Below are 20884 nucleotides of genomic sequence, written 5' to 3'. Positions count from 1 at the left end.
TCTCAGACAAAGACTTTTATTTACTTTGTGTTCCTTTGCGAACAGTCAAAACGTGAAAATTTTTGTGTTATTCACGAGTTTTGTTAAAAGCTTCATAACTCACGTTTTGGGAAACGTAGCCTCATTCTAAAAAATGTTTTGGAAAGATTATTAAATTCACTATCGTATTGTTTTGTTATACGTAAATATTTGCGTTTCTAAATATACATTTTCTGAAAACGTCAAAAATGTAAAAATCGCTGACCATTATTTCAAAGCTGTGAAAAATGTACTTTTTTCTGAGTATCATAAAGAAATAACACTTTATATATTGAAGAAATATAATTAAAAACTATTAGTCACCTCAAAATATTAACCGTCCAAACTAAAATATTTTTAATAAATTATTTAGAAACGCAATAAATTATGAACGAACCTTAGATAATGCACCTCTACATTCCATAGATATTCCTGAATACAGACGCGTAGCGTTATTCATTATCGATACTCTGTTTTTTAAATCATGGCAATCCGTATACTAGTGATGGAAATAAATCGATGTTTGTAAAATCTCGCGCGTTTACGTGAAAAGACGTTCTAATGTCTTGACCGCTATTATCATATTTACGTCTTTTGACGTTCTAATGTTCTGAGTGGTTAAACCAAAGTCAGTTTGGGTTTAATTAAAACATAAATAGCCTAAAAAAATAATTTGTTTGTTAACTATCTGTTTTTTTTTTAATAGCTACTAAAAAGCATTATTTTCCATTTTCGGAAACTGAAATAATGATTTCTCATTCTTATCTAACATATATGATATGCAGTGATTTTTCAATTAAAAGTGGATACTATCCGCGTCCCTATTTTCTGTATATTTAGCAAAAATGTCAGCAACCTTTCTCAACAGATCTCAACTTCAAAAGTATATTTGTTCACAAAGAGTAATTCTTTTATTACTACGCATGGCAGCCATTTACCTCTTTGAAAACTTTTAAAAAAAGTATTGATTTTATATTAATCAAGAATAGTACTCTCCCAGTAATCTGCCGCTCGAAAATCTGACAACTATTATAATCCACTGTTATTTTGACTAGTTGAGTGCACAAAATCAAGTTCTACAATTCGCCGGTATTTGTGTGTAAAATTCATTATTATTTAGTAGTTGGCCGTGTTGAGTGTTGTGTTGTCTGATTTAATATTTCACTTCATGTTTTCTTATTTATCATTTTAAAATTAACTTCATTTGTTCTTATCTCGATATGTAAAATCCTTTACATTAAATTCGCATCTGTGTGTCACCTTTCCTTTCATCTTTTCTATTTATTGTATGTTTTGTCTATGGGTTTTATGTCAAAACAACGGGATTGGTTAAAATATGCAAATCACTGTCATATTGTATTCTTAACATTGACAAAATTAGCTTCATTGGACACCTTAAAGCCTCTGAGTTAACAACTCGATATCATTGCAATTCATCTGAATTAAAACGCAATAAATCAATCCATTAAAACAACAAAGTGGGGGCTCAAAGTTTGGTAGGGTCACGGAGACGCATTTTTTGCTGGGAAAAATGTGTCACTCATCAAATACCGTGTAACGCCACTGTTGCATTCCATCAGCAACACTACCAATAGTCCTACTCCTAGCGTCCACGAGTGGTCTCTTAAGCCCCGCGAGCCCTGGGCAATGTGGCCAACGGCAATACCATCAGCCATAGCAGATAGGAGAGGATGAATGGCGAATCTCCGGCGCCATAAAACCGGAACCCCCCAGCTAAGGGATGGAAACCCCTTCAGAAAAACCCTGGCCCTCCTGGTAGGGGGTTGGGCGAGAGGCTAATAACCTCTCCCTGTAAAAGCAACGCTATTACGAATCCTAACACAGAGCCTCGGACAACAACTGAACTTAGGAAAAGACCCGGCAAACGAAATAAGGACTTGAAAATAGCTACCTGGAACGCAAGGACGCTGTATAGAAGTGGAGCCCTAGGAGAGATCACTAGGGAGATGGCGAAATATAAAATTGACATAATGGCGGTGCAAGAAACCAGATGGATAGGATCTGAGCCATTTGACACAAGAACGCATACGATACTGCATAGTGGAAATGAAAGACATCATAAATTCGGAGTGGCCTTCATAGTGGACCGGAAAATGGGAAAATGCATATTAGACTTTAAACCCATTAATGAAAGAATGTGCAGCTTACGCATAAAAACGAAATTTTTCAATGTAACATTGATCAACGTACATGCTGAAACGGAAGATAAAGAGGACATAATGAAAGATACATACTATCAGAAACTCGAACAGGTCTACGACACATTACCATCGAACGACATTAAGATGGTAATTGGGGACTTTAACGCCAAGATAGGACAGGATCCTCTGCTCCAACACATTACAGGAATGAACAGTCTACACAAGCACGCTAATAATAACGGAACCCGAGTGATTGATTTCGCAGAATCAAGAAACCTAATAGTGGCCTCGACTCAATTCCCAAGAAAAGACATACACAAACGGACCTGGACGTCGCCAGATGGTAGACACCATAACCAAATTGATCATGTCCTGATAGAAAGAAGGGGGGCAACGAGCATCACAAACGTAAGGACGTATAGGGGTGCCAACTGTGATTCAGACCACTACATGGTGGTGGCCACCTATAGGAGCCGAATTGCAAACAACAGGACACGAAAATCACCAACTTTTCCAAAAATCAATACGGAAGCTCTAAAAACACCAGAAGGCAAAGAGCAGTATCACAACGCCCTTGTAAATAGCCTACCAGATCAGATCACTGAGCAGAACTCCCAAGAATCACTCGAAAAAGATTGGAATGATATAAAAGAAGCAATTGTAAGAGCAGTGGAATCAAGTGTCGGAAACATGCCCAGACAGCCCAGGAACCCGTGGTTTGATGAAGAGTGTGAAAGAAAGATAGCTGAAAAGAATATACTCAGAAAGAAGTACTTGGAAACGTCAACAAGAAACAAAAGACAGGCGTACGAACAAGCGAGAAAAGAAACGAATAAGCTGATACGGGGAAAGAAAAGAAAATTCTTGAATGATATACTGCTAAAAATGGAACAGGACTTTGTCAATAATAATCCTAGAGAAGCATATAGGGGAGTAAACTTCTTCAAGAAGGGTTTCAAACCGAATACAACACTATGCAAAGACGCTGATGGATCAATTATATCAGATAAGGAACGAATAAAAACAGTGTGGAAAAACTACTTCTATAAACTTCTCAACCCTAATAGCGACCTGAGAAGTCACCCTATCAACATCCCCACTGAATCAAGTAATGAAGAATCAGCGAATCCACCAACAATGCAAGAAATAAATGCTGCACTAAAGAAACTTAAAAACAACAAATCACCTGGGAAAGACAACCTCCCGGCAGAGTTGTTCAAATATGGAAATGAGCATCTGAGAAATCTGCTACTCAATTTAATAACTAAAATATGGACACTGGAAAAAATCCCAGAGGAATGGCAAATAAGCATAATATGCCCAATTCACAAGAAAGGTGACAAATTAAAATGCGAAAATCATAGAGGAATATCACTTCTATGCACAGCATATAAAATCTACACCATGATACTGAAACAAAGAATTGATAAATATGCAGAAAACCTACTGGGAGAGTATCAGGCAGGCTTCCGCACCGGTAGATCCACAACAGACCAACTGTTCACCGTCAGACAGATCTTGGCAAAGTGCTGGGAATTTGACATAGACATACACCAACTATTCATTGATTTCAAGCAAGCATATGATAGCATAGATCGGGAGTGTCTATATGACATACTACTACAATTCCAGATTCCACCTAAATTGGTTAGGCTCATAAAAGCCACAATGTCAGACTCAAGATGTCAGGTCAAAATAGACGGAGAATTGTCGGAAGAATTTACAGTATCACAGGGACTTAAACAGGGGGACAGTCTGGCTCCCACTCTCTTCAACATTGTGCTCGAACATGTAATACGAAAAACACTAATAGACACTGGCTCCAATATTTGTTTCAAGAGCAGTCAAGTTGTCGGATATGCGGATGACATCAACATTGTCGGAAGATCAATTTCAGCCATTAAGGAGGTCTTCGACCCTTTAGAAACAGCGGCGCGGGAAGTAGGACTGCGAGTTAATGGTGACAAAACAAAAATGATGGTACAGAGCAGGAACCCCTCACACAGAAGAAGAAGTAGTGCACTATTTAAAGACAACTACTCATATGAAGTGGTCGATCAATTCACCTACCTGGGCTCCAGCCTGACAGAGAACAATGAGGATCCAGCAGAAATCAGAAGGAGAATCACAGCAGCCAACAAAACATACTTCTCTTTGCTGCCAGTGTTTAAGTCACGTAGTGTCCTCAGAAAAACCAAAATAACCATATATAAGACCATTGTAAGAACTGTATTGGCATATGGATGTGAGGCGCTGACACTGACGGTAAAGATGGCTGAAATGCTGGATACTTTTGAAAGAAAGGTGCTGAGAAGAATATGTGGACCCGTGAAAGAGGGCGAACAGTGGCGTATCCGGCACAATATAGAATTGTACGATATATATAAGGCCCCTAGCATCTCTGCACACATGAGACTCCTCAGGCTGAGATGGGCCGGGCATGTACAGAGAATGCCGGATACACGCGTCCCAAAAAGAATTCTGACTGGTCACCCAGGTGGAAAGAGAAAAGTGGGAAGACCCAGACTGAGGTGGGAAGATGAGGTAAGAGGGGATGCAGCACAGTTTCTCCAGGTGACAAACTGGAAGTCAGCCGCTGAGGACAGGAGGAGTTGGAGGCGACTGTTGCAGGAGGCCAAAGCTCGATATGGGCTGTAGCGCCATCGAAGAAGAAGAAAACAACAATCTCATATTCATCCATCTCTCTGTGTGCGTATCCCTGCGCAAAGAAACGAAGGACTTCAAGAAAAGCAGCTAACCTTACAACCGACAGCAGAAGTCCTGGAGACGAACGCAGGGACCGTCCAGGTCGCGTGCGTAGACTCGAGCGCCAAACTTTGTACACCGATGGGTTGCGTTATCTTACTCTTACAAACTCAGTTACTTTACCGCCGTTTAGCTTGCTAGAGCTGACTATTTTACCAGTCACCTGCGCAAGCGGATACACAAACAAGACACCTTAACATTAAACAATTAATTGAAATTTTACAAAAGATCGATAGTGGTCATTATTTGATTTTATGAAATGCCTATTTTCATTTTTAGCATGTTTTGTATGTATGCACCCCTTGGACACTTGCCCGGTTTTGGGGGTGGCGAATTAGTGAAAGAGTACTGTAGTTATCACTACTACTATGAAGGCCTCCTTGGTCGAGGGGTAAGGCTCTCAACTAGCAAGCAGGAGGTCACGTGTACAAATTCTGGCGTGCGCAAGTAAATCTTATTAGATTAATTTGTGATATGTCACAAATTACCCATTTAAAATAATAAATAGTATACTTTCACCTATTTGAAAAGTATACTCTATATTATTAATATGAATGTGCTGTATACAATATAATATTTGAAATAATACATAGCATACAGCACGCTCCAGAGTGAAAGATACTCTCAGTATCCCCCTGGTGTAAGACCATCATCCAGAATTGAAATGTTGCTTGAAATGGCTTTGGCCGTGTTTGGTGACCAGATCTGAATAGCCAGGTACTTCCCCACCTTCCTCTTCCCTTCCCCGCTACCTTCAGGCTCACAACATAACCCACACAACATAACCCAATTCGGGAAGCCATAGTCTCACTGGCTCCAGAGGGTTTGGGAGCAGTTTCACATTAAAAAGATTTACTACTGTTTTTGTGAATGGCCTAGTGTCAGTGTAGTACTGTACCTATGAACGTGGAGACAATGGTCCACAGTATGGGGAAGACACGGGGCGCGCGAATGATGAGCACGCGGCCCATGGTCTCGGGGTAGTTGGCCTCAACGATGGTGATGATGCGCAGCAGGGCGCGGATGCCAGGCCTCCACAGGTGGCGCATGGTCAGCCCCTCTAGGTCCACCAGCAGGCACCAGCTCCACACGGCGCGGCCCAGCGCGGCGGTGCGCTCCTCCATGCGGGATAGCCCCTCCTCACAGATGTGCAGGGTCTGAAATCACATCAAATACCAATCATTCACTGCTTACCAACTCATTGTTAAATACGCTTAAGTATGTACTCACCAGTTTCAGTAATCCATCCTCTCCGATGGACTTCAGTAGTCCCTTGACATCCATCTGTCCCAGGCGCAGTACGTACAGTGGCCGTCCCTCTGAAATAAATATTAGCCTTCATTTAAGAGAGTTTACACAATTTCAGTAACACAATTGGCTCCCTCGATGTTGTTGTCATTGTGCTTTGGAGAAATTTTGTTAGATGTAAATGTACTTAAACATACAATAAATATATGGCTTGAAAAATGTGAATTGGCAGGCCGCACCGCAGAGGAAAAATATTATAAATGCAACACCCTACTAAACCGAAAACCAGAAGGAAACAAACAAGAAGGGTGTAATATGTATTTAAGATTTCAGTTTCCGTCACTGTGCCTAGATGCCTCTGGTTGTAGCAGTTCACTTTTGCCCTGCCACTAATTGTCAAACATCTGACAAGACCTCTGAGTTATCTATGTGACGTGTGCTCTATGGGCCGTTCTAGAAGGGAGCTCGGGAGACCGTCAGTACCAAACGGGCAGCCAGCCGGGGTGGACGCGTCTACAGAGAAGATACGAGCGAGCGCTCCAGTTGACAGACTTCCGGGTGACGCGATGACGCAATCAGCTAGATAAATTAATTCGCTGGTCATCGGGTTGTTCCTCTTCAAAATTTTGCAACCCTTTCCTAAGTGTTGCATGGCGCCCTATTCTCGTTTAACAGGTTAGATATTTAATGTCTATACACAATGTCACACTTCATAACTTTTGCTACCATTATAAATTCCATCCGTGCGTTCAATACTTCGTATTGCCGTTCACCCCTGAGTTTAATCTAATTTTGTTGTAAGAGAGATCTCTAGCTCTATGCGATATTGAATTAAATGTAATATTGAACTTCTTTTCTCTTTTATTTCATTATCGTAGCAATTCCCGATGTTGGTTATCCATACATGTTACAACTGCTGGTTGAGATTGTACATGTGGTTTTGAATGACGCAGGCTATATTATTACTATCTAATAAAACCTGTTACATTGTGACTGTTGTATATTATTCTCCTCAATCTTTCTTGTGTATTTCCTCGACAAACAATCGATTTCCATAAACTAATTCTCTTTTCCAAGTTTCAAGACGGTTCTTGAAGTCTTTCCTTCAGGTAATATAGATTTCGGTTAAGGTTACATATACGTAAGTACGTCTTTTATTAAAGATTCCCAAACTCACAAGTTTGACTCAGATTTCATAGTGCCCCAATAAATTCTTCTACGGTTTAGTTTCCATCTTCGGATAAAAAAACTTTCTCAAGGAGTCTCGCCACTTTTTGAACTTCGTTTTCTTCTTTATAGCTGCTTGCCATCATATAAATTAAAAAGGATTGTTTTCTTCTCCACTCACTCGCCACATTTGCAACAATCTGCATTTGCAGAATAGTACTAGACGTTTTGTTGTGACAATTTGTTTATAGTAATAAATTATTGATATTATTTCTATTGACCAGGGGGTATAACTCCGATACAAACCAAAACATTGTGACGTCATATGATTGCCTAACTATATCCACCAATGAAAAACTCTGAAAGTCTACAGAATAGACTTTCAGAATTTTTCATTGGTGTATAGAATAATGAGTAGGCTCCGTACGAGAATTTTACTGTTGGCATATCTATGGTTTTTTAGAACCAATTTGTTTCATACAAAAAGCCCGAAGATATATCGATCTAGTGAGTGGTTTATTTATGCTATTGACTGTAGTTGGCTTGTCGACTGTTCTTCACTTCACTAATAATAATATTTATTTAAAAGACACCCCCGACACAGTGTTGTCAGATGTGTGATGTATTGGTGTCAGATACGGGGTGTCAACAACAACAGTGACAGATAACAGTACATATTAAGTAACTAGTCGGTAAGGTAGACCGCTAGTTCTTCAGTTGATATAGCATATTATCGGCTTAAATCGTAATAAAAAAGAAGATTTTAATGCCAATTGGTGCTAAAATTAGTCCGGCTTCGAATAGTAAAACTCCGATTCCTAAAAAAAAACACTTTCTTTTAAAACACAAATTAGTAAAATGTCCATGGCACCATTTTGCAGAATTAAGTAAACTTCCTAACTCTGTTTTAAAACAGAAAGCATTAAATTACAAATGTTTAATGATCAAAAACAAATACAGAAAAATATGCTTTATTCTGAATATAAATTAAAATAAACAAGTGTCTTTAATTTTTTTCCCTGTGTGATTTTTGTACCTCCTATCAAATTTGACAAATAGTAGTTATCTATATATAAATAGGCATTCTACGAATTAAGCCAACGAAATGAACTCGTCTCAAGGTCAGAGATTTTAACATTACAACAGACTGAAAATTGCTTCCCGCTGTCCAATACACTCGTCATCTTTGTAAAAGAGTGTTACTGTCTACATCAGGCATGCCCAATCTGCGGCCCAATCGAAGATTTTTTTTAGCCGAAAATGAAATTTTCAGCTTTGTATGTTTTGAATTTTGGTATTCATACAATAAAATATATTGTTCTCGTAAATTTATATCATCTATATTATATTTTGTGAAATTAGAAGTATCTTATTATTAGATATTCTAGATGTTCTAGGACTCTCGATGGGGGTTTTGAATTATTGTTTGAAAAGCACTAGAAATTTGTTTTCACAATCAATTCAAATCAGTGTATTGCAACTGTTTGTATTGTTTACTCGTGTTAGCAGTGATGCCATTCCTACCGAAATTTTGGTAGATCTACCGACTTTAGCAAAAATCTCCCGATATTCGTAGAAAATCTACCGAAACTTGTGAATTTGTGAAAATCAACAGATTTTTTTTTTAATTCTATCGAATTCAGTTAAAATCCATCGGTATTCACTAAAATGTGCTGAAGTGCTTATTTTGAAACCAGAGTTAAAACTCCATGATTATTTTTATTATTATTAAGTGGAAATAAATTTAAAAAGAGTAATCACAAGAAAGACAAGAAGTTAAGAAGGAGGCTTGTTTATGCAGCAACGGATAAACCAAACATAAAGCAATGGTGGGTAAAGAAGAGTAGAGGTGTCACCTTTGTCACTGTGGTGCCACCCGCCCGGGAAGTAATCCTGCACCACCTGCGGCATGCGATAGTCAGCCAGGATGCGGCCCACTTGGTGCCGCTTGCGCCACAGCAGCGACTGCGACAGCATGAGACGCGCGCGCTCCACGTGGAAGTCGCGGGCGCGCAGGAAGCGCAGCAGCGTGGCGTCGCTGGGCAGCTTGCCCTTCTGCAGGTCGGCCACGCACTGACGCAGCTGGACGAGGCGCGACTGCTGCATGGGGGTCAACTCGCCCAGATGGCGCCGGATATACTCCGAGTCCAGCTGGAAGTCTTCTGCAAGAAATAAGCATGATAAATTATGAGAGAAGAAACAACAACTATGTATTATCAACCTACTGATAAGTAATTTGAATAAAACTGTTTGGATAGTTTGACAATGAAATTTAATGGTGATAACAACTGGTAGATAAAAGATAGACAAGAAGAGGTCTCCAATGTGACCTAGAATAAATCAGAAAAGATAAATGGAGGCCTACAATAAGTCATAGAAGGTAACAAGTGGATGATAACAGATGGATCATTAATATAGCTCTCACCATTGCTTGGTAAGCTTTTGGTCTTCAACCCCTCAGGCCTCTTGTATTTTCTGTCAGAAGGTCGAGTATTTCTGCTTTGCAATAAAATCCTAATGAATGGAATATTTCTGAATGTTTCCGAAAACTAAAAACTGTTTTTGAAAAGTGATGAAATACGTTTTCTAATTTTATTATTAGAAATAAACATATAATTTTGAAATATTAAAATTTTGAATGTAAATATAAAAACATTAAAAAAAATGGCTCGCCTTATATTTTTACTGGACTAAAATAAATGATAATGAAAAAAAAACACACACACACACTATTAGACAACATATTATTAACATTAGATTCACCTCACTTTTTTGTAGTTTCATATAAAAATAATTAAAAATAATTTCACAAAGATTCATAATTTTCATAAATTCAGAACCTTTGGTTTCATAGTACAAATCGTTTCTACAATTATTTGAGATTAATAAATAAAATAAATAACAACTTACAAAAAAGAAATATATAGCACATTTAAAATGCTTCGTAAATATTCCGAAATTATCAGTTTAGTCAATTTTAGTATATTAGTAAGGTTTTTACATACACGGTTGTTTATCAAATGTATAAAATTTACATTACGTTTATTAGTAAGGCACCTAGGATTCTTGCTGTAGAGTCTCCATCTTCTATCCTTGTTGAACGTCACAGCGGTGCTGCCAAGGTCTGGTATCTATGTGAGGATATGGTGTCAGCGCTTTATTAGCAACAAACACATACCTGGATGGATGACGAACCTCGTGTTGGCACTGTTGGTGGACTCTCTCGCTGCAGCAGCTGGTCCAGTTTCTTCATCACCTAGGATTCTTGCTGCAGAGTCTCCATCTTCTATCTTCATGTCACCTGTTCCTGTTCATTTTACTTTACTTAACTTCACTTTATTTTGGTAATATTTATATTTTTTGTAATACTTGCATCAACTGTAAAGCGCCCCTGAGGTGATAACTCGCAAAAGCGGCGCTATAAAAATTGTCCAATATTATTATTATTATTATTAAGGCTGTCAGTGTGTAAACAACAACAACAAACTTACCTTGCTTAGGCTTGTGTCCCTTGAGCGAAGAGTTGCGGCTGCGATCTGGGGGCGCAGAGGTGGCAGCCACTTCCGGGCTGTAGATCTGCACCACATGGTCCTGCCCCGCGCAGATGAGCCCCCGCACTAACAAGTTAACCTCTTCGTTCCCCTCCTTCCAGGGCTCTACTGTCAGTATGCCCTCGCCACGAATCTCCTCGATGAAGTACTCAATAATTTCTTTACCTGAACGAGAAAATATTAAAGATCAATTTTATAAGCTGTCCAACAGTGGTTTTATTTATTTAAATTAATTTAATTTAAACACTATTCTATTCCTCGCAGGGGTATGCAGAAAGGCTGGAACACCACAACTCTGTTATGGCACTCACCTCATATTTCATTCACATTCGTAAATCGTTTCGTAAACACTTTTCTGTTATTCCAACTCTTGACATGATATGAGTTTACCATTTTAATCATTTAATCACACACATTATTTTGTTTATATGTGACATCTCACATATAAACAATACCCTGTATGCACAGTGTAAAGACAGGGGAACTATGTCACCACCCGGTTGGGCAGCGTTATGAGTCGGTTTAAGGTAGGGGCTGTAAGAAGATATTTGTTAAGAGGCCCGGATTATATGAAGGAGAAAAAACAGATGCCGGTAGTTTGTTCCACATACGAGCTGACTTACACAAAAAACGAATCGAAGAAACGACCCATTCTTATGAAGCCAGCTTCGACTGTAAACGGGTGTTCCGCTCGTGTCCGTCGAGTTTAACACATGTGCACCGAAGATCAATGCTGTTAGCTCCTTAGAGCATGCGTCATTAAAATACCTCTAGAACAGAACACGTTGCGCCTGTGCATTAGAGGTGGCAATCGGTTTGTAACAACGGATTGTCAATCAGACGGACTGCCCTCCATTGCACAGAACCAAGTAGATTTATCAAGTATTGTGGGGCTCAAGCCCAGAAGAAATAAAAATGAAATAGAAAAATACTTGTCGAAAGAAAGACACGGCAAACCTTTAGAAATATTGGCCGAGTATTGCTTCATGGCTATTTTCTCAATGGCATTCTCGAATCCATAGAAGTTCTTCACGTCCAGAGTGACAGTCTGCTCAAAGCACGTCCATTCCGCATTCTCGGGGTGAACCTGAAATGACAACAATTATATACAGATACATAATGGCATTATAAAATAATAATATCCGCCCAGCAAATTTAACTGTACTAAATACTATATTTAAATTTAGAATTGGGAAGCCATTCAAGTTGGCCTAAATAATCCCACGAATTGGGGAAATAATTTCACTAATTTTGTATGTCAAATTTGGCAAATGACATTATGTAATAATGAATATCTATTTCTGCACCATACATGAATTGAACCCAAAAGCAGAAAAAACAGCATTATTGAAATAACATTGTTTTTGTGCAAATCCATTAAAATAATGCACCATATATGCATCGGTGACCTCTGATCCATCCATCAAAATGACAGTTCAACACACCTACAAAAAGTGAAATAAAGTCATGAAAAGTGAAGAAACAAAAACTAGGTTAAATAGGTTACGTAAGTAACTATTTAACCTAGTTTTTTTTGTCATCACTTTTAAAGGAGTGTTTAATTGTCATTTTGATGAAATATCATGGAACCAACCAAATGCGTCATGTTCACGCCAAAAATCGTTTTAAAATCTCATCCATAGATGGCACTACAAGGCCTAGAGTAATGGCCGGTAGCACGTGCTCGTTCTTTTTCCATGCAACGGTCAAGTCAAGTCAATTTAAAGCTGATGAATTATGTGGTCGGCGCTTGGAATATTTGTCATTATTTGAACTTTTTCTGAGAAGCCCAATAGTGCCAATTGGCTGAAAAATATATTGCAGTTTTGTCCAATCACTAATGAAAATGATTTCTGACTTTCAATGTGTATATGCTCGCTACAGTCAAATGAAATGTTCAACAGCCCGTATTTCAGAACACACTTTTTCACACAACACTTTTTTTCCACATATATACCGAGAAATAATTTTTTTTTATAAACATATATTATTTTTATGTTTCAAAGACCATGGTTAATAAAGCAGATGAATTGATATTTGAAAAATATTCATAATTTGGTCACTAGCAGAGTTAGAGAAAAATCATTGTTAGTCACGCCACTTGGCAAACAAGATCACAAATGAGCATAATTATCAATTAGCATATAATGCACACGAGACGTTCGGTAATCGGTCATGGTTCTATTAAAAACGCAGCGACAAGATGATAATTAGCATACTTATGTAAAGAAGGTTGAAACACGTCGGATGAGGATATTATGATTATTAACACACCTCAAAAAAAAATGACAAAAAGTTTTTATAAATTCAGAAATATGTACTTAAATCAGTGACATTACTCTGACATATAAATATGTCTCTAATCTACATAATATGTGATCTTGAGCATTGCAACAAAAAATAAATGAATAAATAAAGTGGATATAGCAGGTTAAAAAGAATATTTTCTGAATTATTAAAATGCCAACCATCTTAAAACGGAATGCACAAACAAATTTACAGACAGACGAAATGCCAAACAGTTGAGTTAAAACAGGACTTTGCTTTGCTCAGTAATTATATCCATACTTCTTAATAAGCAAGACTCACAAAATATCTGCACTTCTCGATGACCTGCACCCTGCTGCTGAAGCTCTCGTTGGTGGCCTCGATGTACAAAGACTTGTTCTTCCTGTCCAGATGATTCTTCTGGATGAAGAAAACTGTGTCCACTCCAATCATCTGGTAAAACAAACGAATCTACATTCAATAACTTTATTAAAAATAAAAATAAATAAAACAGATTAACTCGTTCACAAACGTTGAGTGGTTCAATTTTGACATTTTAATTTTTCATTCTTCTTCGCAGTTCTGGATAAAGACATTTCTTAGGTCATTACCTACACATTCTGCAAATTTTTAATTTGAATTCTGGATGCCAGTCACACACATATGTGACAGCCTAGCAGTGGGTTTGATTTTCCAAATCACACATGTGCGTTATCCATTGTTAATCCTTCCCTTACAGTGTTAGAAAATCTCTCAAGCTCCGTTGGTATTCAGTACATGGGGTATATGGTAATTTTTAAGTTGGATACAAATTAATTTATCACTTAACCTCTGGAACACCGATCGTGCACCAGTTACAAAAAAATTTTACCGCTGACAAACAGATTGTGCAATGGTGACATTGGAATTTTCCCGTTTTGAGATGCTATTTAAACCTCTATTCCGTGAGAAAGTGTATGAAAAAATATATCAGAATCGCTTGCATATATACCAGAATTTCAGGCATCTAGCCCCTCGGGCAGTTCACGTAATAAATTATCTATGACTGTCATAATTAAATTTTAACTGATGTTTGCAACTAAATTTGCTTAACTAGAAGATTTCAAAAGAGTATCAAAGTCTTCATTTCTTTGAAAACGCCTTTCACTTATTTTTTCGTGTAGGGTATTTATTCAGGTTTACGTAGAAATAATAAAACCAGTGTTTATGTTCATATAAAATGAGTATTTTTTTTTTTTAGATAATGTAAGCTTCTGGGTAAACATCATACAACATAAACACGAAATATACAAGTGGTTTAGAATCAAAGGCAGAACTATTCAAAATCGATGGAAATCTAACAGTACTGCATTCGATTTTACATATGAGTTGTTTAGAATCAAAGGCAGAACTATACAGAATGGATGGAAATCTAAAAGTTCTGCATTTGATTTTATATAAGAGTCGTTTAGAATCAAAGACAGAACTATACAGAATGGATTGAAATCTAAAAGTTCTGCATTTGATTTTATATAAGAGTCGTTTAAAATCAAAGGCAGAACTATACAGAATGGATGGTAATCTAAAAGTTCTGCATTTGATTCTAAATTCGTGGAGGGTTCTAACTTTGATGCCGAACATGATTATCAAATCATTTTTAATACAACAGAGACACGATTTAGATAACAAATTTAACATTTTTACGCACATTATGACCTAAATATTAATATGGCATATTTAGTTTATTTTGGTAATTTTTTGGATAGTTCTGCGTTTGATTCTACACGACTCACATATCAATAATAAGATACATTATCTGGTAAACAGAAAACAATCACAAAAAAATAAAATAACAGTTTTTATTCCGATATTTGAGAAAAACTCATCCAAGGGAATTTTGGCCAGTGTTAGAGGATATCTGAGGATTTACTGATCCAGTATTCCAAATGTTAAGTAAATAATTTTATTAAAATTAACCAGTGGAATGCCGATGGGTCTCTGGAAAACATGCGAGCATTCTAACATGATCCTTTTTAGAATAATTTGTGATGCGATTTTGACCTTAATGCTTTGAAAAATATAACAAAACAAAATCAGCATTGTTTGGGCTAATAAAACTTTAGGTTCCACTAATATTTTTTCTGTTTTATGCTCCGGCCTTCAGCAGGTTAAATATATAAACATGGAAACATATTAAATATGGAAACATGGGCATAAGTAGAATAATAATTATTAGCGCTGCAAAAAGGAAAAAATATCAGAAATGCATAAAACCCATGATATGTCCATTACAGCCGGCAGACCGCAGGCTACTACTGACAACTGTGGATTACTTTGTTGCAACTCATCCCTTTCAATATCCCTTCCCGTAGACTGAGAAATAATGATTTGCTATTCCTCAATCAACAGTCTACAAATTATGGATACCTTTCACCAATGTCCAGAATGACCAGACTTGTCAACTTAAATCAGGACCTTGAATTTTTTGGTGTAAGCCTAAATGATTTTTGTCAGTCATTATGCAAGTAATATCTTGTATTGATATGACTTTAGTTGTGAACTCAAAACCTTGATCCTGTGACTTGACATTATCTCTTTTGTTTTTGTTCCCTATTTTTGTCATAGCATCTTTTTTGCAACATTTCTGTTGTATTAACTTTGTGTAATATATAATAATATATAATGTGTTAATTGGACTTGGTCCATTAGTAAATAAATAAATTACTATTGCATCACTCGGATAGTTATCAATGTATATTTTTAATGAATCTTCTAAAATGTTACAATCTTGTAATAATTAATCGGTCATAAAATAATGTAAAAATTAATAAAATTTAAAAAATAAAAATTATGTACATTGTTTCTCACAAGTTATTCAGAAATAATCAATACTATGCATACAGTCAAATGATATTGTTGTTGTTTGAAATTTGGCTGTGGAAAGGTAACTGACACTTACGAAAGTGGGCACTTTACGTAAGGCAAGTGTCGAAATGAGGAATTTCATGTTTTAGGAACAAATGAAAGTGTGCAAAAACGCAAATTAAAAATTTTCCATTCAGTTTTACAATGGAGTTGGTGAAATATTTTTTATACCTCAATCATTCTCTAAAAAGAAAGAATACCTATTTAATATATTTTAATTTAAAATGAAGTAGAAGCCATATCTCCTCAAATCATTGTATTAAATATGTAATAGCATAAAATTCCTTATTGAAACTCAGTTCAAGTGGTAGATACTCTCAGTATCGCCCTGGTGAAAGATCGCAATTCAGAATCGAAACATTGCTTGAAATGGATTTAGCCATGTTTGGTGACCAGATCTAAATGGCCATGTTCTTCCCAACCTTCCTCTTCATCTCCCCGCTACCAATATACATAGTTTTTAGATTTCATAGTCCCACTGACTTTTGTGCGGTATTCACATAAAAAGCGGTATTTTTATTTTTGGAATAACTTAACCATTATGAGACGGATGCAATTTAGTAAATTTATAAAATCCAAATATAATATTGAAAATATTAATAGAAATAATAGACACACTTCTACAATGTCAACTTTTTTGGTTTGGAATTTTCATTGACAGTAACGAAATACATCCAAAACATTTAAAACTTAGCTTTAGCTTTACACTGCACACTGCAGTGCACCTCAAAGTAGTCATTATTTCACTGGTCTGCAAATGTAGCCAGCCGCACTAAAGCGGTTAGTGAATAAAACCTCAAATTGTAATAGACGATATTAGCGATTCTATTATCGCTTCTAAGAATTGAACCCAGGCACTTAGTCTTGCTGGGGCACTGCTTAGCGCTGGAAGAATATTGCGATCATACATAAAGATAGCAGCCAATAAAAATATGTGTTAAGAAAATGTGTAGTATATAATCATATATATTATAATGGTAGTTCTTAGTTAAAGTATGATATGGTTAAGTATGACCGGATTAGCTCAGTGGTAGAGCAGCGTCCCGGCAAGACTAAGGTCCAATTCCAAGGGTTCAATTCCTGAGTGCGACCCTATCTTTTTGTGATTTTTCTGTTTCAAATGTTCATTATAGAATGGCTAATATTGTAATTTATTGATTGATACAAGTCCACTATACTAGTTCTTCATCTGTCCTCGAGTCAATTGTGATAATAACTGCATTTTTCTATTATTTATACAACAATCTGTTTTGTATTTCCATGTTTACAGTGGTATTTCAATAATTTACAACGATTATCATCAACAACCAGTAGCATTTATATAAATTGCATCTAATTTTCTGTTTTATTTAATAATATATTATAAACTCATATTATTGTGTGGGGAGGTATGTTAATCATTTTATAAATATATCTATTTCCAATCATGTTATCAAATACTGGAATACAAAACTAATTAATTCGTACAGCATTTACCTACACCTTTAACGTAAACCTCTTGCATTCTTTTTTTTAAATGTGAATACAACACAAGAGTCCCAATTGCTCCCAGCCGTCTGGAGCCAGTGAGACTATGGCTTACCCAATTGGAGTATGTTGCGAGGCTAAAGGCAGTGGGGAGGGGAAGGAGATGGGGAAGAGGGAGGTGGGGAAGTATCTGGCTATTCAGATCTGGTCACCAAACACGGCCAAAGCCATTTCACGCAACTCAATTCTAAATGATAGTTTTATCTTCCACTCTGGAACGTCTCGCAAATATTCCATACATTATTTTAAATTAATAAATTGTGAAATAACACAAATGAATCAAATAAAATTTATTTGCACACAAGTACCGGGATTTGAAACCGCGTACTCCAGATTACTAGTCGAAGGCTTTACCCCTCGACCACAGAGGTCGTAAACAACTTCTACAATATAAAGATTTCCATTTATTATATTGTGTAAATTTTTCAATCTTATTCTTATAATTAAAAAATGGAAATTTTAAAGCTTCATGGCACATGATGGAAATTATTTTGCAAGCCTCATATTATATCGTCGATCTATAAATTTTTACCAAATAAAACTGTACAAATTTAATGTTGACAGAACTCACTTCTTGCGAGTTTTTATAGAGACATACAAAAAAATTACGTTCAACTGTTTAAATTTTATGACAATTGCTTATCTTGCAAAAAGTGTGTATAACCTTCGGTCATTCAGACGAATTAAAATAATTAACTAATTAACCTAAATGTCGAGTTTTATTGAAATTTCTTTATCAGAAAAGTGATTATTTTAAAAAATTAACTATTTCAGAGAAATGCGTATATGTCAGCGTTTGTGTACATGATTGCCACCAAAAGTTGATGGTTGAAAAGTCATCTATCTTTAGAGTTTATTTAAAAATACAAACATTCCCGAGTTACAAATATCCGACCAATATTTGAAAAACTCCTACTATCGTAATTATAAGCTGAAAATTTTGCACTTAACCCTCAGCGTGCCAGTTAAAAATTCTGAGCAGCTCACCATGCGATCCATTTCAATGAAATTTTGTGAATGTGTATGGTTGGTTTAAGCTTGAAATATAGAATAGTTTTGGACCCGTTAGGTGGAGATTTTTTCCAGATTTATCATCCAAAAATACATAAAACAACAAATTTGAACTTCCCTACACAGGAAGCGGTCTGAGACAACGCCTTATGTTATAAAATGCATTCCAAATGATTGAGTTAAATTCCAAATGGTTTCTAATCTTAATATATAAAAATTCTGCATGCGTATGTTTGTGCTCGCTAAACTTGATAAGTAGTCGACCGATATCGCTGAAAATTTCAATGTTTGTTGAAAGGTTAATTAGTTAATTTAGTGCCAAGAGTGTTTAGAGATGTTTAAATAATAGAAGAATTTGGGGACGCCCGAGGAATACTTAACGCAATATCTCTGCACCGTAATTAGATAATGAAGTCGAATTAAAGTCCATGTAATGTAGGTTTTTAATAGTAACATCGTGATATACAGTAGTGATGGTAGAAAAGTCGGGATTCACTAGTATATATATATATTATAGTTTCCCCAAGATAGGTACTTATATTCAGAGAAATGTTGTTTTTCTCTGTCTTCTTTAAGAAAATAAAATATAATGAAGAAATACAAAAATATTCTAGAGTTTTATTATATTTTCCAGCTAAACGAGCGTTTTTCACAATAAAAAATAAGTCATATGAGGCTTTCCTGTAAATAAATACAAGGGCTTTTGAAAATGAAAAATTATGTCACTCAACAGGGAATTCGAGACACGCTTTTCACAGATAAAATATCAATATTCGCAAGTGACGAAACGACAAGCTAGAATAATATTGCGAGACATTATTTCCCTGCAAAGCGAATAAAATTTATTTTAGTACGCCAGGAGCATTTTATATGGTTCAAAATACCATAAAATCGAGGAAAGTGCGGTGAGTTTCAGGTCATTCCAAGGGAAGGAATTGAGCCCACGACGATTGGGTGGGAACCCAACGAAATTGTCCACTCGGTTAAATGGAAAGTAAAGTTATCCCTTGTTAAAAGTTTGACGGCTTCTTCAATACAGGTACAGTTATTCTTTCTAGCTTAGTCGTATGTACAACTATTGATTCATTCTGTACCTATTGATTAATTTAACATTGAATATATTGATGACAAAACTATTCTCATTTGAGGGGTGGTAATTCTTGCTACAATTTTCACACATTAATATCCACTCGAGCAATTATTGGCATATTATACCAAGTTTGCTAAAACGGTTTGAGCGATTACTTGTCATAATATGCCAAATTTACATAACCTAAAAATATGGAATTAAGGGTGAATTCTAGGTGGATTCATTGGCTTTAAACCGCTGTGAGGAGTTCATGTTTCAGTATTGATATTTTGATAATAATATGGTAAATGTATTTACAGTTTTTCAGATCGATTTTTAGTGGCTGCTATTTTGGTTTGGATGACATTTGACAGTTGGCGTTTGAAAGTCGTTCAGAGTTGTCGATAAAAATTTACTATGGAGCATCTAACGCTGCAATAACGTGTTGAAATTATCAAGACATTTTATTTAAATAATTGTTTGGTTGCGATTGCGGAGAAAATTACGTGACTAACCGAATAATGTCAAAAAGTGGTAATATCGACTGGCCCCCACGATCCCTTGATTTGACCTCTCAGGATTTCTTCCTATTGAAGGGAAAGGTGTACACCAATAAACTAACCACAATCTCGATGCCTAAAGATAACATTCGAAATGAAATTTCTGAAATAACGCCGGAAATCTGCGAAAATGTTCTTAAAAGAGCTAGCCTTTGCGCCACGGCCAGAGGTTTGACCGATATCACATTCCATACATAATGTTAAAGACCATATAATCAATCAATAAATTATAAAATAGTATTTCATTTAAAAAAAACATCGACCTGGAACATAAACACACTCTCGAGTTGACGTGAAATTAAAAAAATAATAATAATGAATTCAAGAAGTGATAGTACACAAACTAGCTACATTATTGACCTATAAATAATAATACAATGTTGGTAGATATAAAATTAGTAGGTTGCTTTAGAAGTTTAATATTTCTTTGTGACAAATAGGTTGATTACTAATTCATTGCAATGCCAGGTGAATGTTCTCATCAATTAATCAATATTTCAATGAGGCCTGTTGCATACATTTTCAATGAGGTTTTCGTTTTCCTAAAATGAAATTTCATGTTTTTTTACTATGTATTTTATATTAATTAGAGCTGGCTGAGGATAGAATATTTTGAATTTTTGGAAAATACTA

The 20884-nt window shown here is 36.1% G+C and overlaps 1 protein-coding gene across 2 annotated transcripts in view; it reads right to left on the bottom strand.

Annotated features, from left to right (window-relative positions):
* The window catches only part of retm (real-time), a 52124-nt gene that overhangs the window by 13018 nt on the left and 18222 nt on the right, over positions 1-20884 (bottom strand). The window contains exons 3-8 of one of the 2 annotated variants that reach the window (XM_089636429.1): positions 13502-13633; positions 11870-11999; positions 10853-11077; positions 9218-9523; positions 6177-6265; positions 5845-6103 (exon numbers count right to left, since the gene is read on the bottom strand). In XM_089636429.1, coding sequence (XP_089492555.1) covers positions 5845-6103; positions 6177-6265; positions 9218-9523; positions 10853-11077; positions 11870-11999; positions 13502-13633 — 1141 coding nt within the window. The remainder of the gene's footprint in view (positions 1-5844; positions 6104-6176; positions 6266-9217; positions 9524-10852; positions 11078-11869; positions 12000-13501; positions 13634-20884) is intronic. The other variant, XM_089636430.1, reaches the window with a different exon arrangement.

Source organism: Hesperophylax consimilis, chromosome 10, assembly GCF_061612785.1.
Source record: "Hesperophylax consimilis isolate HC1 chromosome 10, BYU_Hcon_1.0, whole genome shotgun sequence".
In the NCBI taxonomy this organism is placed as follows: Eukaryota; Metazoa; Arthropoda; class Insecta; order Trichoptera; family Limnephilidae; genus Hesperophylax; species Hesperophylax consimilis.
Note: the sequence above shows the minus strand (reverse complement) of the source record. Positions and strands in the feature narration are given on the sequence as shown.